General features: G+C 48.7%; 1 protein-coding gene across 2 annotated transcripts in view; it reads left to right on the top strand.

Moving 5' to 3' along the window:
• COL5A1 (collagen type V alpha 1 chain) overlaps positions 1-21,554 on the top strand; it is a 139,870-nt gene that overhangs the window by 44,640 nt on the left and 73,676 nt on the right. For both annotated transcript variants that reach the window (XM_062505913.1, XM_062505911.1), the window contains exons 5-7: positions 17,342-17,473; positions 19,873-20,019; positions 20,129-20,377. In XM_062505913.1, the coding sequence (XP_062361897.1) occupies positions 17,342-17,473; positions 19,873-20,019; positions 20,129-20,377 (528 nt within the window). The remainder of the gene's footprint in view (positions 1-17,341; positions 17,474-19,872; positions 20,020-20,128; positions 20,378-21,554) is intronic.

Raw genomic sequence — 21,554 nt, 5'->3', positions numbered from 1 at the left:
TTTTAGGCACAGTTTTATTTAGGAGGTGCTGCCACCACCACCGTGGGTGGAAAAGATGAATTTTAAATGTCCCTCCTAACCCAAACCAGTCTGAAATTCCATGATTTGGGCAGATTTTGGCCCAGGATGGAACTGCTGAGGGTTTTGTTTGCTAAAGGTGGGAAATGCTGAGGAAATGAGATGCTTAGACCTGAAAACCCAGGATTTATTCCCTCTGCAAATTCCTGGTGGAGGACATGGGACCTCATCCCTGCCTGAGGAGCCACTGACATCCTGCTGCTCCTGGTCACTGTAGCTGGGATGTGCCAATGGAAAATCAACACTTTTTTTTTTGGATATTATTCCTCAAAGAAGCAGTTTGCAGCCTGCTGGTTGGGTACCAGGCATTCCCACAAGGGCCTTGGTTTGGAGGAGCATTTTCCAGAGGGGATGGGCAGGGATGTTCAGGAGAAATTGGGGTTTGCCCAATTTCAGGGATGCTGAGGAGAAATTGGGATTTGTCACAGACAGGGATATTGAGGAGAAATTGGGGTTTGCCTAATTTCAGGGATACTGAAGGGAAATTGGGATTTGCCCAATTTGGAGGATGCTGAGGAGAAATTGGGATTTTCCCAACTTGGAGGATGCTGAGGCAAAATTGGGATTTGCCCAATTTCAGGGATGCTGAGGAGAAATTGGGATTTGCCCAATTTCAGGGATGCTGAGGAGTTTCAGGGATGCTGAGGAGAAATTGGGATTTGTCACAGACAGGGATGTTGAGGAGAAATTGGGGTTTGCCCAATTTCAGGGATGCTGAAGGGAAATTGGGATTTGCCCAATTTGGAGGATGCTGAGGAGAAATTGGGATTTGCCCAATTTCAGGGATGCTGAGGAGTTTCAGGGATGTTGAGGAGAAATTGGGGTTTGCCCAATTTCAGGGATGCTGAGGAGTTTCAGGGATGCTGAGGAGAAATTGGGATTTGTCACAGACAGGGATGTTGAGGAGAAATTGGGGTTTGCCCAATTTCAGGGATGCTGAAGGGAAATTGGGATTTGCCCAATTTGGAGGATGCTGAAGGGAAATTGGGATTTGCCCAGTTTGGAGGATGCTGAGGAGAAATTGGGATTTTCCCAACTTGGAGGATGCTGAGGAGAAATTGGGATTTGCCCAATTTCAGGGATGCTGAGGCAAAATTAGGGTTTGTTCAGTTTAGAGGATGCTGAGGAGAAATTGGGATTTGCCCAATTTCAGGGATGCTGAGGGGAAATTGGGATTTGCCCAATTTCAGGGATGCTGAGGGGAAATTGGGATTTGCCCAGTTTGGAGGATGCTGAGGAGAAATTGGGATTTGCCCAATTTCAGGGATGCTGAGGGGAAATTGGGATTTGCCCAGTTTGGAGGATGCTGAGGAGAAATTGGGATTTTCCCAACTTGCAGGGATGCTGCAGGGCTCTCCATCCCTGCTGGCCTGGAGGGGACACCCAGTTTTGTCCCCTTTCCCTGTCCTTTTTCCCTCCTGCAGATCGGGGCAAAAAAAAAAAAAAAAAAAAAATCCGAGGAAAACTGAGCGATGTCTGGGAAGAAAAACTCATCCTATGGAGCAACTTCCATCCCTCCCAGGGACTCTGTGGGATTTGGGGAGCCGTGTGTGGTTGTTCCTGACGTGCCCCTGGCAGAATTCTGTGTCCCAGTGCTGGCAGGCAGCAGCCCCAGGCTCATTTGGGATGTGGGGTCATTGCTCTTCCATCCCTGGCTCCATTTGGGATTTGTTCCCCCCCTCTTCCTTAGGTGGGAGGTGGGAGGAGGGGGATGAATTTCTTCCATGGAAAGTCTGAGGAGCAGGAGGCTGCTTGCTGAGGCCAGACAGGCTGATGTAATGCTGGAAAGCTGCTCCTCTCTCCCGTGACATCACTGCAAGGTTTGCAGGGTCGGTGTGGACAGGGGGATCTGCAGGGACAAGGATGGGATTTCAGGGGTAGGAAAAGCACCACGAAGGGGTTTGGGTAGGAACAGCAAATGGATGTGCTTGGGAAAGATGATTTTCCTCAGTTTGAGCAGCGGGGAAAAGCCAAATCCTTGTGCTTTGGGGGAGAAGTTTCCAGCTGAATGGTTTTGGCAGCATCCCTGAGCAAGATGGAAAAGGGATTTTTGGGAACAGGGTGCCCTGGCCCAAAGCAGGCCATGTCCCCCTTCCCTGCTCACTTGGGAAGCTCCTTCTGTGTGGGAGATTAGTCACCAATTCGTCCTATTTGCATAAAAGTTAATTTTTTGCAGCAGAAGCCTGTAGGTAAGAAAAAATGCTTTTCTATTTACAAAAGGGTGGCTGGGTTTGGATTGCTGCAGTGAATTTGTAGGAAGTAAAGACTCAGCTGAGCCAAACCCCAGGAGCTGGAGGAAGAGGATGATGAGGCTGCTCAGGGTTTGTGTCCTCAGCAGCTCAAGCTGCTGCTTCTCTGCAATTTTGATTTTTTTTTTTCTCTTTTGCTGTTTTCCTGCCTTTTGCCACTTCTCTGAGGGAGGTTTTCCTGCAGCAGGACAGTGCAAAATTCCTTCCCAACCTCAAAACCTCTGGGCTGACTCCATATTCACCCCCTTCCCTTGTCACTCAGGCCTGAACAAATGAAACACATGTTCCTCACACATGGTGAGGTCTTTCTATTCCTTTTTTATTTTTTTTTTTTTTTTGAGGCAGTCTGGGCTGCCTGCCAAAACCCAGAGGAAAATCCAAGCCCACTCCAGACATCCCCAGCGTGCAGGTGTAGTCCTCACTCTGACAGAGCTGAGCAGGCTGAAATGGAAACGTTCCCAATAAACACATTCCCCCCGGGATGGGAGCTGGAAGAGGGGATTCCTAATGATTTATGCAGAAGATTGGATGGGGATTGGGGTGTCTGGGAGTTTTCTATCCCCTGCAAGAACATGGAAAAAAAAAAAATTAGACCTGCTTGAACAAACAGAGTTTTGGTCAGTGCAGGGAAAGTGTGGGGGAAATCAGTGCTGGAAATGGCTTTGGGGTGCTGCTCTCTGCTCTGGAATGGCTGCACACACTGCAGGGTTCTCCTGAGGTTTTGGTGCCTCACAGGAGCAAATTTATCTGCAGGTTTTGTTTGTCCTTCTCCCAGCTTGCTGCTCAGAGGGGTGAAATCAGAGGGCTGGGGATGCTCAGAAAGGTGAGATCCAGGCTGGGGATGCTCAGAAAGGTGAGATCCAGGCTGGGGATACCCAGAAAGGTGAGATCCAGGCTGGGGATACCCAGAAAGGTGAGATCCAGGCTGGGGATACCCAGAAAGGTGAGATCCAGGCTGGGGATACCCAGAAAGGTGAGATCCAGGCTGGGGATGCTCAGAAAGGATAAATCTGGGCTGGGGATGCTCAGAAAGGTAAAATCCAAGCTCTGGGGATGCTCAGCCTCCCGTGCATCCAGCCCTGTTCCTTCATGGGTTTGTTTTGAAGAACCTTGTTACTGGGATGAATTTCACACCTGATTTTCAGGCCCTATCCCATTCTGGGATGAAAATTTTGGGGCACCTTTTCATGGAGCTATGAAGGTTTTATACTTAAAAAATCATGGAATACCCTGAGATGGAAAAATCTGCTTTCTCTAAAGATCATCCAAATCCAACTCAAAGGCAAGATTTCATTTTTTTTTTTTTAATTTTTTTTTTTCTTAGTGCTGGATTTGAGGTGGCAGATGCTGCGTGGAATAAATGAAACCCAAATCAATATTCACGGACAAATAATAAAAACACAATTGAAGAAATACTTTGGAGTGTGAACATTAGCAAAGGGCACGTTTTATTTTCCTGGAAAAAGAGGGAGAAAAGCGTGTGGACGAGAGGTGTCACACCTCTGTTTGCACACCAGCTCAGCTTTCCATTCCCAGCTCTTTCCTGAGCAGCCAAATTTCCAGCAGTGGTGGGAATTAGCAACAGGAACCTGCACAAAGCCTCCTCCTCGGGTGGTCCCAGCAGGTCCATGTTCCATGGTTGGGTGATTGTTGCCAGCCAGATGCAGGAAAATCGTTTTCCAACCCAAATTTGGTGTTCAGTTCAGTTTTCTGAATGTGTCAGCAGATCTCCCCGAGCTGAGGGGTGTAATCCCACTTCTAGCCCGAGATAACTTTGGCAGCCAGGTCTATTTTCCCCCCATTGCCTTTAATCCATAAAACCTGGATTCTGCGTTCACCTCCTGGGACAGAAAACATTCCAAGTGCTGATTAAAAACCTCTGTGCACACAAAACCCCCCTTGATCCTGAGCCACCTTGGTGTGGAGGAAAGCTCAGGGTGGATCTTGGGGGTGGAAATCCTGTCTGTGGGGCCGAGGAAACAGCAGCTCCACTTGCAGATTCCTTTGGCTCCGGGGGAAGAGAAACGCAGTAAAAGCAAGTTTTGGGTAGCTCAGGAGGCTCCAGCTGCTGTGGGGTGGGAGTGGGAAGCCCAGATGTGCTCTGGAATTCAAGAACCACCCTCTGGCACTGGGGGTGAGCCCAGGTGGAACTGGATCATCCTCCAGTTCCCTTCCATCCCAATCCACTCTGGGATCTCAGGTTTTCTTTCCCTGCCTTTCTGTCCAAAGAGCAGCTGCTCCTCCAGCCTCTCTGGTTCGCCACCTTCCCCAGATCCTCTCTTTCCCTTTGGAAAGAGGTGGGAATGAAACCTTCTGGATCTTTGGGATCAACACCTCCCAGGCAGACTCTGTGACCCTTTTTTTTACCCTAAAACCTGAGCAAGTGCCTCCACTTTGGTTCGGTGAGCTCTCAAATGAGTAACTCAATCCAAAAGCTTTGCTTTACTCTGTATTTTGCACCGTGTGAGAACCCCTCACAATCCACTGGTGTATCCATCCTCCTATGGGCAGCAGAATTCCTAATTTTCCAGAGATGAAAGGGAAATAAATCAACGTGAAACCAGAGCCAGAGAACGGTGCAGAGGGGGGAAGACACAAAGGAGCAGCTCTGTGCTGTTCTTGTAATGAGGGGGAATCTGTTTTTAAACCATCACCGATGGTTCACACATATGTCATGGAAAAAAAGAATTCCTCCAGGAAAAAGCCAGCCCAGGAGCTCGGGGTTATTGGCTGATTATTTGATTTGGAGGGAGAAGGGGAAACTTGGAATGAGGTGAGCAGGACCAGGGTGAGGTGGTGACATCAGGGGGATGGAGGTTGGAGTGGGAGAGAGAAAGGAGAAGGAAATCGGGAATTTGGTCGGGTCTGCAGGAACGAGGAGCAAAGCAAAGCCTCGAATTTGGGATTGCGTGGAGCGTTTGGGCACGGGGCCTCCTCTGCAAGGAAAACTCAGCAGTTTTCCTGTGGAAAGGCTGGAGAGCAGGGCACTGTTCCATCCTGGGACGTGCAGGGGGACAGCAGCCAGCCCGGCGGGGATGTCACCTCTGCAAGGTGACAGCAGCACCTGCAGAGTGGTGGCACAGCCCAGGCTGGCCTGGGCTACCTGGTGCTCAGAGAGCAGTGGAGGACAAGGGGAAACTGGGCCTTGGGTTTCTTCCAGGGAGCCCTAATGAACGGGATGAGGAAAATGGAGAAAATCTCTTTTAGAGCCTGGCCCGTGGAGCGCGGGGCATTGAGTATTCGGGGTACCCCGCACACACAGCCAGGGGATTCTTTCAGAATTGCTCCTGGCCCCATCCCGTCCCCATCCCAGCATTATTCAGTGCCAGTTCCAGGGCTGGCACGGCAGGGCACACAATGCCAGCCATTCATTTGGCCCCATTCAGTTCGCACAGGCCTGGGCTGGGCTTTTGTGGGATTTTTCTTTCCCTTTTCTTTTTTTGTTTTTCCCTGAAATTTCCACGCTGGACCTTCCACGAAGGTCAGGCTGACCCTCTCCTCCTTTATGTAAATGCCTCCCACAATGTGCGTGATTTAATGCAGCTTTCCAGAGGGTCTAAATGAGGTTTTTTGGGATGCTGTCCATGGGATTGAGCCTTGTTTGGCACATGGGACACTCGGGGTGGCTCTCAGGGACAGCACCATCGTGTCACCCTGTCCCATTGCTTTGTCCCTGCATGGAAATTTCATTTCCTGACTGTCAAGATGAGGCTAAAATTGCAAAAATACCATTTTTAGGTGCTCCCTGAGTTACCCTGCATAAGCATATCCAGGCAAGCAAAGGTTTTGAGCAAGGATAAAGAGATTTTTTTTTTGGTGAATAGTCTCATTTGCTGCTTCAGAAGCATAATCTGACTTGATGCTTCAATTAGGGAACAAAACCACTCCATGTGAATGTACCTGAGCCAAATCAGCTCCTGATGGAAAATAATGGGAAGGAACTGCTGGAAAAACTGCTGCTGAGGGGGTTTTTCACACTGGTGGTTTTGTGAAAGCTCTGGAATAGAGAGTAACGTAAAGAAAAAGTAGAAAAAGCCATGTTTGAATTTTGGAGAGGTATCTGAGGATAGATTTGGGGTTTTTGAGGGATCTCTTGCTATGAAGTCCCTCTCAGGGGGTGGGATTAATATTATAAACAGATGGAGGGTGCCTCGATTGAAAAATACCCCAAAAATTCACTTTTGAGCAGCTTTTCAAGGATTCCTTTCAAAGTTATCCTCTGGATTTCCAGCAGAAATTTATCCTCTGGAGGAGGAGAAGGAAAAACCAGCTGTTGAGGGAGCACACCATGAAGGCCTGGGTGTACAAGCAGTGCCAACACAGCACACGGTGATTGAGGGACCTCTATTCTTAGGGCTGTAATTTGTGTGTAGAATAACATAAATACCGATTTGGAGCCACCAAATGAGGAGTTTGAAGGCAGAAATCACAGAGTGCCAGGCTGCTGTGCGGTCATAGAGGTGGGAGGGGGAAAAAAAAATAACTCCAAGGAGTGTTTGGAGGGGCAGGAATGATTCTGAGTGTGTTGTGCAGACGGAGCAGCCGCTGGAAAGGCTCAGCTGAGGTGGCAGTGCCAGCCTGGATCTGCTGTATCCTGTGAAATCCCTCTGGAATCTGCCTTAGCTGAGACCTGGATGCTCCTTTTCCTCCTCCATGTGTCTTGGGGCTGGAAAATTGAGAAGAATGGGGGTTTTTCTTTGTTGTTTTCTTTTTTGTTGTTGGTGGTGGTGGTGGTGGTTTTTTTTCATGGATAGGTACAAAGGCAAGGAAAACTGCTCATTTTGTGGTGCCTCAGCTCATCTTTTTCCAGCTGCTGTGGGAATTGGGAAGCTCAGAGATGCTCTGGGATTAGTCAGACCTAGATTCCTTCTAATTTGTGTCTCGTGGTTGCTTCAGCTTCTGGTAGGGACATGAAAGGGGTGGTGGGGACATGAAAGAGTTGTTTGGATCTGATCAGATGAGAGCTCACCACAGACAATGCTCTGGGATGATTTCTTTTCCTGAGCTGTCTGTTTCCATGACATTTATAGCAGTTTAATTATCCCGAGCCTCTTTTCCCTGTCAGAAGTGATTGAAATCAGCCATCAGATGGGAGAATTATTGGGATAGACAGACACACCTGAGGCTGCATGAAGGGATCACCTAGGGCTTGATTTTGGGGGGAAAGCAGCCAAAAAAATGCAGTGTTATCCAAACGGACTCATGAGAGGGGAGAGTTTCCTCATGGCTGTCCTTAAACCTTCAGATGAAATCACTCCACGAGGTTTGTGGTGCCCACGAGGTGAAGATTTTGGGATGGAGAGTTGCAAACGCAGAGTGGGTTGTTCCTCTTGTGAAGGTGTTTCCCTCTAGGAAATGCCTACAACAGCTCTACTCCAAGTCTTTCCTCCCAGTAGGATTCTTGCAGGGAGAGATCCAGTCCTGCCTGAGCTCCTTGTGGGGGATAAAAATGAACTGGTTGGGACTGGAGAGCCCATTAAAGCCACACACAGGAGAGGTTTGCTAAGGACCTACCCCAGGTCTGACCTCGACATCCCCACGCCCTGGGCTGTGACTGTGCCGAGCACACTCCAAACCTGCTTCCCTCTCCTTCCAGCTCTTCTCAGAACCCAATTTCCTCCTATTCAGTCTAAACTGGACAGGGGGAACAGCAGGTCAGACTCCTTGTTGTGTTTAAAAAAAAAAAAAAAAAAAAAAAGAGGCACTTTGGGAGGGTTTTCTGCAGGCAGGTTTTGGGGGGGTTTACCATATTTTTCTTTTCTTTACCCCCTGAAATGGAAGACACACCTTGCCCTGCAGCTCCAAACTAAGCCAGCAGAGGAGTTATTCCTTCCAGCCAAGCCTGCTTTGTGGCACGGGTTAATTGGATCCAAATTAGATGCAGTGCAAGGTTTCCATCCCAGGGCAGTGAGAGCCTCTGGTGACTCAGCCCCAGCTCCTGTCCTGCAGCAGTGACAAAAATCTCCCAGAATGACCCAAACTTGGGTGGTTTTCTTTTCTCTCTGTGGAGGAGCTGGCTGAAGTCAGCACCGCTTGACATCTGAAGGTGTCACAAGGACAAATCTCCAGGCTTAGAGACCCAAAATCAGCCCCAGGCACGAGATCATCACTGAGATCTCCCAGGGTTATCAGCACCCAGGCAGGGGCAGCTGCACAGTGTGGACATTCCTAAAGCACCTCTGAGGGCTGACCCACCGTGCAGCTGCTGCTTTAGAGAGAAAATTTTCACTTCAGTGGGATGGAATCTGAACTGCAGTTTAATAAAAACCCGTGCTTCGGGTCCCTGGCTCTTCGCATGTGTTTCTGATCTGCACGGGTGGCTCAGACCATCTGCTCAGAGCACACAATTAAAAAAGAAAAAGTTTAAAAACGCTCGTTTTGCAAATATAAAGAGTGACTTTGCTCTCGAGTTTCATTTTCCTATTGTGATGTTCTCTGTTGATTGGTGTGGAGAGAAGCGGGGCTGTCAGGGGGTTCTTCTTTCCTTTCTTTCTATTCTTTGCCCTTTAAAAACCTGAACTGTGCCATTATCCCCCCCCCCCCCAATTACAAAAGAGCTGCAGAAACCTCTCGTATTATTTTTGCCTCTCATATGATTGATTTTTTTTTTTTTTTTGCCCGTGCTAGCACAGTGCTTGGCCAGGGTGGAGAGAAGGAGGGAATATAAAGCAGCCTTTTGTCCCAGCAACCCCTCTCCCAGTCCACCCACCCTTCCAGACTGGACTGCAGAAGTCATTCAGCCCCATCCTGCTTTCCATGGCCAGAACTGATTGTTTTGCACCCAAAAATCCCGGGAGATAAATTGTGGTTTGCTCAACAGACATAAATATATAAAAATAGCCAAGCAGAGTGGCTGAGCAGGTTGTTGATTTAAGGATATATCTCTCTCTCTTTTTGGGTGTTTTTAGCAGTTTTCTTATTTTTTTAAGGCACCTTGGCTGCCTTTTCCCTCTCCTGCAGTTCCCACTGCTTGGCTGCTTCTCTCTGGCTGTGCCTCCCCACCCCACAGAGGAGCTTGTGAGAAGAAATGCAGGAAAACCCAGCGTTAAGAAGGAGCTGGCTGAGCAGGGAAAAGTGAAGTGGAAACAAAACCCCAAATCTTGCCAATATTTGGCCCCAAAGGGCTGCAGTGGTGATGCCACCAGGCTCCCAGGGCTGATGTCAGGCAGGAGGAAAACCAGAAGCCACGGAATTATTTTTCCTCAGGGTGGGTCCTGCTCTCTGGTGGAATTCCCTGCAGCAAACACTTTAAAAAAAACCGAAAAAAAACAAACAAACAAAAAAAAAATGAAAAAACCCAGTTCTGTGCCCTGAAGGGGAGCACACAGCCCACGTCTGGTGGTTTGGAGCCCCAGACATGAGTCAGGGGACAGCTGGACACGTCCCCTGGCCGGGAGGGAGGGGAATGCAGGGACAGGGCACTCAATCCTCACTCCACTTTTTCCTTCTTGTGTTCCCTACCTTAAATCTTCCCATTTCCTACAGGAAATCCCAGCTGTGGTTCTTGTGCAGCCTCTGTCCCACCATGCCAGGCTGGAGGAGGGCTGGGTAGGACAGCCCTGCTGAAGGATGCTCTGCCCTTCCCACAGTGCCTTTTCCAGCTTGGAAAAACAAAAGAAAAAAACCAAAAAAAAAAAAACCACCACCCCCCCCCCCCAAAAAAAAAACCACCCTGGAGAAATTCACTGCCAGGATGACCTTGCAGTAAATACTTTGTGGGTTTGCAGCTTTCTGTGCTCCTGCCAACACCCCCCCATCCCCCCGTTTTCTGAGCTGCCTCAAGGAATTTTTTTACTCTCTGCCTCATGTCCCCAAAGTTCCTGGATCTTAATTAAACGACACCTTGCTAATTTGCCCGAGCTGGGCTTTTCCCCACTCTTCTGGTGTATTTTTCCACACAGGCTCACTGTCCAAGGGCTGGGTGCTGGCAGAGGGGAAGATGGATTGCTGCGAGAGCAGTGCTCATCCCTGGATCAGTGTGCAGGGAATGCTCCATCCCAGCCCTGCAGCCCCTCGGGGAGGCAGGGCAAGGCTGAGGAAGGTGAAATGCAGAGCCTGGAGCAGCCCCAGAGCTTTTTGGGGATCTTCCAAGGGGTGGCTGGGTGTCTCTGTGAAAGGATGGAGGCCTCAGGTGAAGTGGCTGGGGTCGAAGCAGTGCTGGGTAGGGAGGGAAGAGGAGTCTGGAGCTTGGTCTGGACTCTTGCCCCGTCATTAAATGTCCATTTGAGCTTGGTCAGGCTTTTTTGCATCTTTTCTGTTCTCTCCAGGGCATCTCTGGTCCCAAAAGCTGTGGGGCAGGAGGTGACACTGAGTGGAGCAGGGGACAGAGGGCTGAGGAAAGGGGGAATTCAGAGCTGCTCCAGGGGACTGCAGGGAGCCCAGGGGGTTGGCAGGATCTGGTGAGGATTCCAGGGGAAGTGGCAGGATAGAGCCAGCCACGATTCATGGGTCTGGCAAACTTGGGAAGGCAAGGAAACCTTTCCCCCATCGAGGGTGGGAAGCTGGAAGGTGGCCGGAAAACACTGCCATGTCAATAATAATATAAATAAATTATTTATTTATAGATATACTTATATATATCATTTATGCTGCCATATAAATAAATAATGCATGCTGTGGTGAATTCTGGGGGTGTTGATTTTGGGAATGAGCTCTGAGTTGACAAAAAAAATAAAAAAATAAAAAAGGAACTTTGGCATCAGCTCTGGCTAGACAGCTGCTCAGAGGTTGTGCCTGCCCAGGAGTGTTTGCTTTAGGACAGAGCTTATTGACTCTGGGGGTTATCTGGGATTGGGGTGGGAAGTATCCACCTGGAAATGAGCCTTGTGTGCCTCCTGCCCTGCCATGGAGCCCTTGACTGGTATTTGGGTGTTGGCAGAGCGACAGCTTCTTCAGGAGAGCTTTCCAGAATTAGCAAAGCCATCTGGCTTTTGTTCCCCTCCCAGGCAATGGCTTGTCCTTCCCTTCCAGTGAGGAGTCCTTGCTAAGCTGCTCCACGGTTGGATTTGGGATAGCACACAGTCAGACCTAAAGAATTCGGTGGGCTCTGCAAGCAGCCCTTTGCTCCAAAAAAACTCTTAATTTTAAGGCATGAGTCTTAATTCAATTTTAAACAACAGCCACCCGGCTGCTGATCCAAGGATCCAGAAGCTGTGGGTGGAAGAAATAGGATTTGTTCTCGTGTTGGGGCAGGGCTGGGTGTTGGGAACAGCACGGAGAAGTCCCGGGGTTCAGGGGAGGGGACAAGGAGGGGACCACGCTTCCCTGCCCTATTCCTTCAAATCCAGCAGCCAGGAGGAACAGTTCATGGATCCTCACACCATGGGAAATTGGCTTCTTCCCTGGGATTGTAAAACAGAAAGGTTGAGAAATTACCAGAGAGGTTAATTAGCAGCGAGCCGCAGGGCTGATTTCCCTCTGTCAGGGGAAGAGGCAGGTGGGCTGTGATAATTGCTGTGTTTGTGCTCTCCAAGAGCAAGCTCAGGGATGCTCCTGGCTCATCTGGGCCTGCAGGACTGGGCTGAGGGGCTCCTTGGAGTCCTCACACAGAGGTGCAGTGAAAAAAGAGAAACTTTTCCCAGCCCTCGAGACGCTTTGGAGCCACATTTCATCCCGGCGACGCTTCTCTCCCTGCTCTGCTTAATTAAAGCTGATTTTTTTATTTTTTATTTTTTTTCCAAAGAGGCTCCTCTCTGAGTGCCCGAAGCGGCAGGAGCCGTTCCTGTGGTAATTCCAGAGCAGCCCCATCCAACCCTGCAGCCCCTCAGAGCAGGATGGGGACACATCAGCATCCAGCATCCGGCTGGGTTTATCCAAACCACCAGGAACTCGTGGCTGAGTCACGGCCGTGTGCGAGTCAAGCTCTTCTTTATTATTTATTTATTATTATTTAGCCACATTTTCACCAACTGCCTTCCCATTTTGTGGTGCAGCAGCTCTGGGAGCCCAAAGGAGGCTCTTTTGCTCTGTCTGGTGGGGTCACTGCTGTCCCCTGAGGGCTCAGGACACGGGGACAGGGACGGGGGGGATGCTGAAGTTTTGTGTTGCTGCAGTCTTGCTGCTCTTCTGGAGCTGCTGTGTTCAAAGGAGGGACTCTGGGATGCTCTGAGCACCTCCAACACCTTTGATTTTTGGGGTTTCCATACAGCAGGACTGGGGCCGTGGTGATTTCTGGGCTCCTCTTTGCTGATGTCTCCAACACCAGCCCCACTCCTGTGTCCACAGCAGTGAGAATCCATGGGAAGTGCTGGTGACAGGATTTATCAAGTGGAACATCTGAGGGCTGCCAGGCTGGCTCCAAAGCAGGGATTAGGGGTTTTGGAGGTTGAGCTTCCACTTCATCCTGGAGCTGCACTGAACCCCTGCCCCTCTTCAGCCTCTGGCTGGGTTTGGGGTTGTGGAACCAGGGGGTTTGTCAGGATAAATCTCATGGATAAATCGCAATGATTCCCAATAATTGTGAAGATTTTATGTTCCCATTGTTCACCCTGGGCCTGTTTTTAACCGGTTTCAATGCAGGAGTTTCCAAAAGCACATCCAGCAGGATTTACTCTTAGGGATGCTGAATCTCAGACTTTTGGGGTGATGCCTTAACCCAATTCCAGTTAATGATCAGTGGGAGCCCTGAAAAATCCCAGGATTTAGGGGAGCTGCTGCCAGTGCCAGATGAAGTCACTCTGATCCTCCTCTCCAGCTGGTTTTTTTGGTTTTTTTTTTGGTTGTTCTTTTTTCATTGAACCACAACGATTCCTCCGAGTTCCTGAAGCTGATGTCATTGGAAGTGATGTGACATTTTTTACACGCATATAGAATAAGTGCTAAAAAATGCTCCAGAAAGAGCTTTTCCAGCCTTGTCTGGGAGCTGGCTGGGGAGTTGAGCTAAACTGGCTTTGATGGAACTTAATCCATAAAGCAAATGAGTCATCAGGCATAAATGGCTTTACCATAAATGTCAGGCAGAGCCTTACTGGCCCTGACAGTTAGCACTTCCATCTGTCTGGTGGAGCAAATGAAACCTCTCAGCTCACAGGCCTCTTCAGAAATGTGCTGTCCTGCCTCTTCCTCTTCACCACAAGCTTTAAGAATAAAGGCCAAAATTTGATTTACCCCCTTTTTTTGAACACTGCCTCTCCCAATGTATGAAATCGTGGTTATCTTCAGGCAAAAAAAAAAAAAAAAAAAAAAGACGTTTTTATTCTCCGCTTCAGTTTTTTTGGTTATACCAGCAAAACACAGATGAGCTCGGCCTCATCTACCAAGGGCTCCAGTCACTGGAGAATTTACTTGAAGCTTGTGCCCAACTCATTACCAGGCAGAAAAAGAACTTTGCCCACTGTGTGGGTGGCTGCAGGATGCTGCTGGTGACTTCTACGGAGCAACACCAGAGTGTTTCTGTCTCGCTCCCTGGCTGAAATAACTCATTACTTGAACATAAATCTTTGATTTGGCTGCTAGGTTCTTTAAACCACTTCGCTGGTGCATTTTTAAGTTGTCTCTCTTGCAAAACCCTGTCCCACACAGAGCTGTGGATTAACGGGATCTTTGTTAGCGCTGCAAAAATCCAGCTGGGAAGGGGATTTTGGGGTGGTTTGTGACCAAAACAGGGGAGCAAACAGACACTTGAGGGAGGGATGGGAGCAGGGCTGGCTCCCCTTTGCCAGCCAGGATCCCTGGGCACAATTTATTAAATGAACACACTGGAGAGGACACAAAAGGCTCCCGAACCTCCCAGCGCTGCGAGCTCTATTTAAAGTCGGCTTTTTAAATCACAGAAATGGGGCTCTTGACAGCAGAGCTTTGTGCAGCTTTTGTGAGGTGCAGATAGTGGGGCTTTTTATTGCGGGCTAAATTAGCCCATTTTATTGTTTGGAGCTGAGGGATGAGGTCAATTGACTGGGAATCTTGCTAACAAGGTTTTTACTCCTGTCTGCTTTTTACAAGTGTTAGCACAGGGTATCCCCCAGTGCTGGCTGCTTGCTGGGAATGAAACAAAGATGAATGGGCTGAGCTTTTCTCCTTCCCCCTCTGCTGAGCTGGGCCTTGGGTGCCCCCCTGGGGGTCTCATTTGTCCCAAATTCGATTTTATTATTATTATTATTATTATTATTATTATTTATTTTTACTTTTGGTTTTGTAAACTGGATTTTGCACACTGGAAGGAGCCGAGGATGAACTTTGGGCAGGGTGACGGATTGGGTTTGAAAAGGAAAGGGGAAGCAGCAGCCTGTGGAGCAGCGCTGGTGGAGCGTGGTGAGCTCTGATGGAGACGTCTGCTGCTTTTTCCTGGCGCTCCCCACAGCCCAAATTTATTCAGTTACGCACTGATTTTCCCAAGTTCTTGACCCAGAATGAGCAGGAAGCTTCCCCTGCTCAGCCTCCCCCTCTCACTCCACAGAAACTGTGGGGCCCACGCTGTCCTTTGGTGTGTTGAGGTTCAGTTTTCTGCTCTGGCTCCAGGGATTTGCAGGTTGTTTGGTTTTTTTTGGTTTTTTTTTTTTTTTCTTCCCCATATTCCCCAAGGCTGAGGATGCCCAAACTCCTGCAGGGAAGCAGGGTGGGATCAAGGTTTTCTCCCCTTGCACAGCTCAGGAGCTGCCATCAGCTGAGACTAAAAACAAACCCAGCTTTAGCAAATTCTCTTCTGCTTAACCTTTGGCACTGTGCTTAGCCAAGATGCCTTTCCTTGTTTTATCTGCTCCTTGAGGAAATGCAGTTCCAGCCCTGCTCACTTATGGGCTGCAGCCTATCAGCTCTCCATGAAGTGTAAATCCAACCTTATCAGGGAGAAAAAAGCTTTTTCAGCCTCCCCTGCCTCTTGGAGACAAGTCCCAGGTCTGCTTTGGGACTGGTTTCTTTCAGCTTATCCCAACAATGCCAGGCACTTCCCATAGAAAAAGGGGAGCTTTAAGCACCTGAAGGAGAGAAGAGCACAAATGGCTCAGCTGAGGTGTCAGGGAGGGGTGGCTGAGCTCCTGTGGACAAAAATAGCTGCTGGAAGGGCTTTCACATCAGCCACAAATTTCCTTGACTGGGTTGGGTATTCCTTGCTGAAGGGAATTGCAAAGGAACAGGTTTGGAGCTCTGAAGTGCCTTTGGAGAAAGGGATGGTTATGATTTATGGCCTGAGTAACCCCATAACACCCCCAGTATCCCTGCCTCAGGGCTGGGGGATGTCCTGGAGGTCCCACCATGGCCCAGTTCCCCCCTGGGTCCCAGGGGTAGGCAGTGGCCAGAGCTGCTTGGAAAAGGGAAATGTGCTATGAGACAAAAAACTTGGCATTTCTTTTATTTTCCCAATACTCTAAGCCCAGTTTTGGTGGTTATACTGCAAAAGAAAAAGCTGGGATAATAACAGCAGGACTGGATTTATATTTAAAAAAAAAAACGGAAAGGGAAAGGGAAAGGGAAAGGGAAAGGGAAAGGGAAAGGGAAAGGGAAAGGGAAAGGGAAAGGGAAAGGGAAAGGGAAAGGGAAAGGGAAAGGGAAAGGGAAAGGGAAAGGAAAGGAAAGGAAAGGAAAGGAAAGGAAAGGAAAGGAAAGGAAAGGAAAGGAAAGGAAAGGAAAGGAAAGGAAAGGAAAGGAAAGGAAAGGAAAGGAAAGGAAAGGAAAGGAAAGGAAAGGAAAGGAAAGGAAAGGAAAGGTGTTTCTCATTTTAAAAATGGAAAATTGAAACCCACTTTGCAGAGATTTCTGTTAATTTTGTAAAGGTTATTCACTGGAAACAATGACTAACGAGCTTCAATGAACGCTCCTTGAAGGGTGACTGGGGCAGGTCTGAGAGGGGCCCAGATGTTCATGAGCTGCTGCAAGGAGGGAAGTGACAACCTGGGAATGGAGGAGGCAGCTCCAGGCAGCTCTGAGCTGCTCCTTCCCCCCAGTGCTGATGTGCCCAGGGCACCTGGCAATCCTTTCCCAGTGGATCTCTGTCCAAAAAATGTGAACAGCATTCCCTCTTTTTGGGGGGGAAGTCAGTGGGACACATCCATGATCCAGTGACACCGAAGAAGATTTGGCCAATAATTTCAAAAATATCCTTTTCCACAGGGCTGTTTGCCAGTCTGGCCAGGCTCCCTTTGGAGCTTCTGGCTCCTATTACTGCCCAAATCCTCCTCCCAGCTTTGCTGTAACGCTCCTGCTTTTCCCCCGTGATGCTTTTGCCATGTTTGTCTGGTATTAAAGAAGAATTTTTTTCCCTCCCCTAATTAAAGTATCAGCTCTAAACATCCAAGTAGTAAAGCCTTATGTAACTGTCTGCTGAATGAACTGGATTTTGGCATCGTGGTTGAGCGTGGTGGCTCTTTGGGAAACTCAAGAGCAATTTCTGCTCTGACCTTTGGGCTGTGGCTGCATCGGGCTTCAGGGAGCAGCTGCTTCATTAATCAGCACTGGTGCCTAATGAGCTTCCTCTGCACCTGGTTTTTAGTCTAAAAAAGCCTCCCTTTGGTTCTTTTCTGGGTTTATCAGATGCATTTCCAAGCTCTCGCTGCGTCTGTTGTGGGTGGAACGTCGAGGAGAGGTGACGTGCAAAAAAGGGGGAGTGATGTGAGACCAGCTGGGGGGTGGGAGAAGCAGGGAGGTTTTGAGGGCAACAAGCAGCTTTTGGGACTGGACAAGGTGACTCTGCAGCCCTGCACAGGATCAGGTGGAAAGGAGCTGTTTTATTGCTGATTTAGGGTGTACAAAGCTCTTTTCTCTTCTTTTTCCTGCACCTGCCTTGCTTGGGGTTGTCAGTGCTGTTGTTCTGGGTGATTTGTCTTTTGGGGATGTGGATTTGGGGTTGGGGATGAAGCACAGTGGGCTCACACCTCGTGGAGCAGCCCAAGGGAAGCAGCTGCTCCCTGCACATGGAGATTTTCCCCCTGGCTCATCTCAGGGGACGTGCCCACGTCAGAAGGATGGCCCTGGCACGTGTTTTGCTTTTCATTTCTCTGTGCTTCTGCCTTTGACCACAACCTCGGGCTGCTGTCTCCACGAGCACCAGCCATCCCTGACCCTCTATGCTCCCCTCCCTGCAGGGTGACATCCAGCAGCTCCTGATCGTGGCGGACCCGCGGGCAGCCCTGGAGTACTGTGAACACTACAGCCCCGACTGTGACACTGCCATCCCCGACTCCCCCCAGTCCCAGGACCCCAACCAGGATGAATACGTGAGTCTCTCGGGGTGGTTTGGGGCATAATCACCAATATTTGGGTTTGTGTCACCCTTGCAAGCACGGGGTTCCTTCCTCCTGCTCAGCTTCCCCGCGACTCGCCTCCAACATCCAAGACAGAGCTTGGTTTTAGGATTTGCATGTTCTGGGTTTGGCTCTTTGGAGTTTCCCTTCTTTCTGAGCTCCTCCCATTTCCAAAGACTGGAAGGAACATCCTCTTGGAGCTCAGAAACACAGGAGAGACAACGTGAGCCAAGTGTGGATTATTGACCTTCCCTGGCAGCTCCAGTCCTGTCCAGACCAGCACCTGCTCCTAAATTTCAAGTTATACTGTTGGACTTGTAAAAGGATCAAACAGTTTTTTCTCAATATTCTGTGAAACAGCAGGTGCAAAAGGAGGCAAGAACCATTCTTCTCCTGGATTTGCTTTGAATTTCATTTTGGCAGAAATGCTCCCAAGTCATCCCTAGGAGCTGCTGTGTGCCCAATCATTGTGGTATGAAGGGTTCACCTCAGGCTTTTTCTTTAAAAAAAGGTAACACAATAAAAAAGGCTGGGGCAGGATGCATCTGTATGTTTGCTGCCCAACCAAAAATGTCTGGGTGTGGCTCATTTTTAATGATCAGCACCCGAATTTTGCCCTTTTTACAGAGGTCTCAGCTCGCTGCAGTTGCTGTCTGAGCCACTCTCTTGGGCAGATTTGCTTTCAGGTGAGCCCAAACCTGCAGGGTCAGGGAATCCCCATGAACCAGTAATGCCATCAACCTTCCCAGTTTATCTTTGGGATTAAATTAATCCAGTACCTAAGCAGGGCTTTGCGATGCTCACGGCGAGGGAAGCACCCGCGACCGCTCCGCCAGCGCTTCTGGAGAAACAATAAATAAGACAAATAAAACAGCACTTTGGTGGAAATCTGTGGCAGCAGGAAAAGAAAACTCCTCTGTTGGAGCCAGCAGTCCAACAAGAGCTGGCTTGTCCCGAGGCTGTGTTGCTCCATGTAGGAACAACTCCTCCACGCGCCGGCGGCCGCTGCCAGGAGAGCTGGGCTGGCGAGGAGCGGGGCCGTGCCCGGCTGGAACCAGCTCCTCTCTTCGGGGTTCTTGCTGAACAATGACTGACGCCTTGTGGAAAAGGCTGTGAGGATCTGCTTTTCCGAGCCCTCCTGCCTGCAGGTCGGGGCTGGATGGGAAGTTACAGGGATGCTGTTAGTGCAGGAATGGCTGCGGGGCTCAAGGGCTTTCTGCTGCTCTCTCAGGTGTGGCACATCTGGGAGGATTCAGCAATCCAATGTTTAAAAAATACCATTAGGGTCTCTGGTTTGGGTTGGAAGGATTTTAAAGCTTGTCCCATCCCAACCCCCTGCCATGGGCAGGGTTGCCCTCTGCCATCCCAGGTTGTTCCACGTCCAGCCTGGCTTTGGACACTTCCAGGGATGGGGCAGCCCCAGCGATTCTGGGTGACCATTCCAAGGCCTCCCAACCTTCCCAGGCAGGAACTTCTCCCAGATATCCCATTAAACTTGCAGAGGGAAACTCTGATATCCAAAGGAGCTGGCAGGGACCTGCTTCTCTATTACTTTTTTTTTTTTTCTTTAGCTAGAGTCGGGATTGAAAGCATGAGAGACAGAATTTCATGTTCAGACTTAGTTGTTTATTAATTCTTATCTATGTTACAGTGAGTGCTGCAGCACTTCTAACTAATAAATGCTAAAAATGAAGAAATGGCGATGTATGCTGCTCATTACAAGGTCTTTTAATGCTTAATTGTCCAATTAAAACTAACACCTAAATTATTTTTACTTTGGACCCAATGACCAAACACCCGTAACCCACAGTGGGGCATTTTCTATCCAACTACAAAAGTACCACCTAGACCTAAGAAGAAAGGAAGAGAGAAAGGAAGAGAGAAAGGAAGAGAGAAAGGAAGAGAGAAAGAGAGAAAGGAAGAGAGAAAGAAAGAAAGGAAGAGAGAAAGAAAGAAAGAAAGAAAGAAAGAAAGAAAGAAAGAAAGAAAGAAAGAAAGAAAGAAAGAAAGAGAGAAAGAAAGAGAGAAAGAGAGAAAGAGAGAAAGAAAGAAAGAGAGAAAGAAAGAAAGAGAGAAAGAGAGAAAGAAAGAAAGAAAGAAAGAAAGAAAGAAAGAAAGAAAGAAACTTCCACCCTAAAACTTCCACCTTGTCCCATACCTATTACAATATTCTAAAACCCCAAATTCCAAACCCTTCACCCTGTGCTATTGCACACTTCTATTCAAACTACACACCAGTGATTCCAGTTCTGTCATTCCATTTTGGGAGCCTTCTCCAAGGCCTCAGGTCAAAAGCAGTGTTCCCTTGGGGGTCAGAAAGTTCCAGACTCGCAGGATCCAGGGTTCCAACTCTTCTCCTCCTCTCCTTGTAGTACACGGATGGGGAGGGAGAAGGTGACACTTACTACTACGAGTACCCCTACTACGAGGACGTGGATGAAGCTGTCAAACCAGAAGCCCCCACCACCAAACCCAACCCTCCCGAGGTGGCTGCTGGAGAGAGACCCGAAACCAAGCAGGTACCGAGGCGGGTCCTGGCAGGGGTGAAGGTGATGAACCTTTATAAAAGGGGAGGGTGATGCAGAATGTTTCGTGTTTCTCTGATCATGGCGTTTTATTTCCCAAAAGGATTATCCAGCTCCCACAGCACCCCCTGAGACAGGGAACCCCGGGAAGCAGCCCAAGGAGGATGGAGCAGTGGATGATCCCCTGGTTGATGAGTACAACTACGAGACCATCAATGAGGAGTATTTTACCCCAATGCCCTACGAGGATCTCAACTACAACGAGGAAATTGATCCTCAGCGTGGCCTCACTGAAAATGCAGTGGAAGCTGAACTCCCCACGAGCACTGTCGTCACCTACAATGAGACTGACGTAATTTTAATTCATTAATTTTAATTTTTCCTTTTTTTTTTTTTTTAATTAATTCTGCTGTTTCATAGCCCTGGAAGCAATGGAGATGGGAGCAGCCAGATGGTAAATCCATAAGTGGTTCAGGCAGCTGCAGGGAGAGGAAGTTTCTTGTAAAATGTTTTCACTCCAGATTTTTCAGGGTGGGGAATGCAGATATTTAGAATTTGGTTAAGGATTATTCCCCTGGAAAAAGCTGCTCATATTGACATCTGCATTTCCTCGGGTGAAGTGGTTGTCTGACAAAAAGAGAAATGAGGGTTGCTGTTAAAATCTCAGTAAAAGCATTTTATCCCAAAGTTATTAATATCAATCCTTAAAATGTTGATTTGCTGGAGAACATCAATATTTTTCATTTTGCCATCTCCACTGAAAAGCATCTTTATGTTTTTGTGTTTGTGTTTTTGGGTTTTTTTAAACATTTCAACACTGGGACCAAGCCTTGATTCCAAAACTGCTGCATCCACCTGGTGTGAACTCCTTTATTGTGTGCGTGGATCTGCTCAGAGCTGGGATCAGCCCAGACCCCACAGCTTCTTCTCTTGGAATATTTCAACTTTTACCTCCCCACACTTCAATATTCTCCAGCAGAAATGGAGACTCTCCTGTGCTTAAAACTTGCCCAGTTCTTGCTTTTCATGCTGATCTCAAATAAGTGAATGTTGGTGAGACTGAGATGAATTTTTGGGGAGCTGGGTGCTGTGGAAGGCACAGAGCAAGGAAATAATGAAATTTAATGGGCAAATCCTTCATTATCCAGGAGCAGCAGTGAGGGGATCAGTAGTGGGACAACATGGAATTGTTCTCTGAGCAACCTGCTCTAGTCCATGGCAAAGGTTTGGAACTGGCTGAGCCTTAAAGTCCTGCCAACCCAAACCATTCCATGTTGCTGTAATGCTTCCAAATCCCATCCCAGTTCCCAGGAAGAGCTTAGGGGTGGTTTCTCCTGTGGAGAATTCCTTGCTGTGGGGCTGTCACAATTCAAGGTTGCCAAGAGAGACAGCAAAAGTTGGCCAGGATCCCTAGAGTTGGAAATTTGAGGGGGGGAAAGGTGTCAGGGAAAGTGTCCAAGCAAAGATCTGAGCAGCTGGAGCGAGGCAGGTGCAGATCCAGCCACTCCAAGGGCAGGGGGGGATCCAGT

This window comes from Cinclus cinclus, chromosome 19 (assembly GCF_963662255.1).
Source record: "Cinclus cinclus chromosome 19, bCinCin1.1, whole genome shotgun sequence".
NCBI lineage: Eukaryota > Metazoa > Chordata > Aves > Passeriformes > Cinclidae > Cinclus > Cinclus cinclus.
This window is presented reverse-complemented; position numbering and strand designations above follow the sequence as displayed.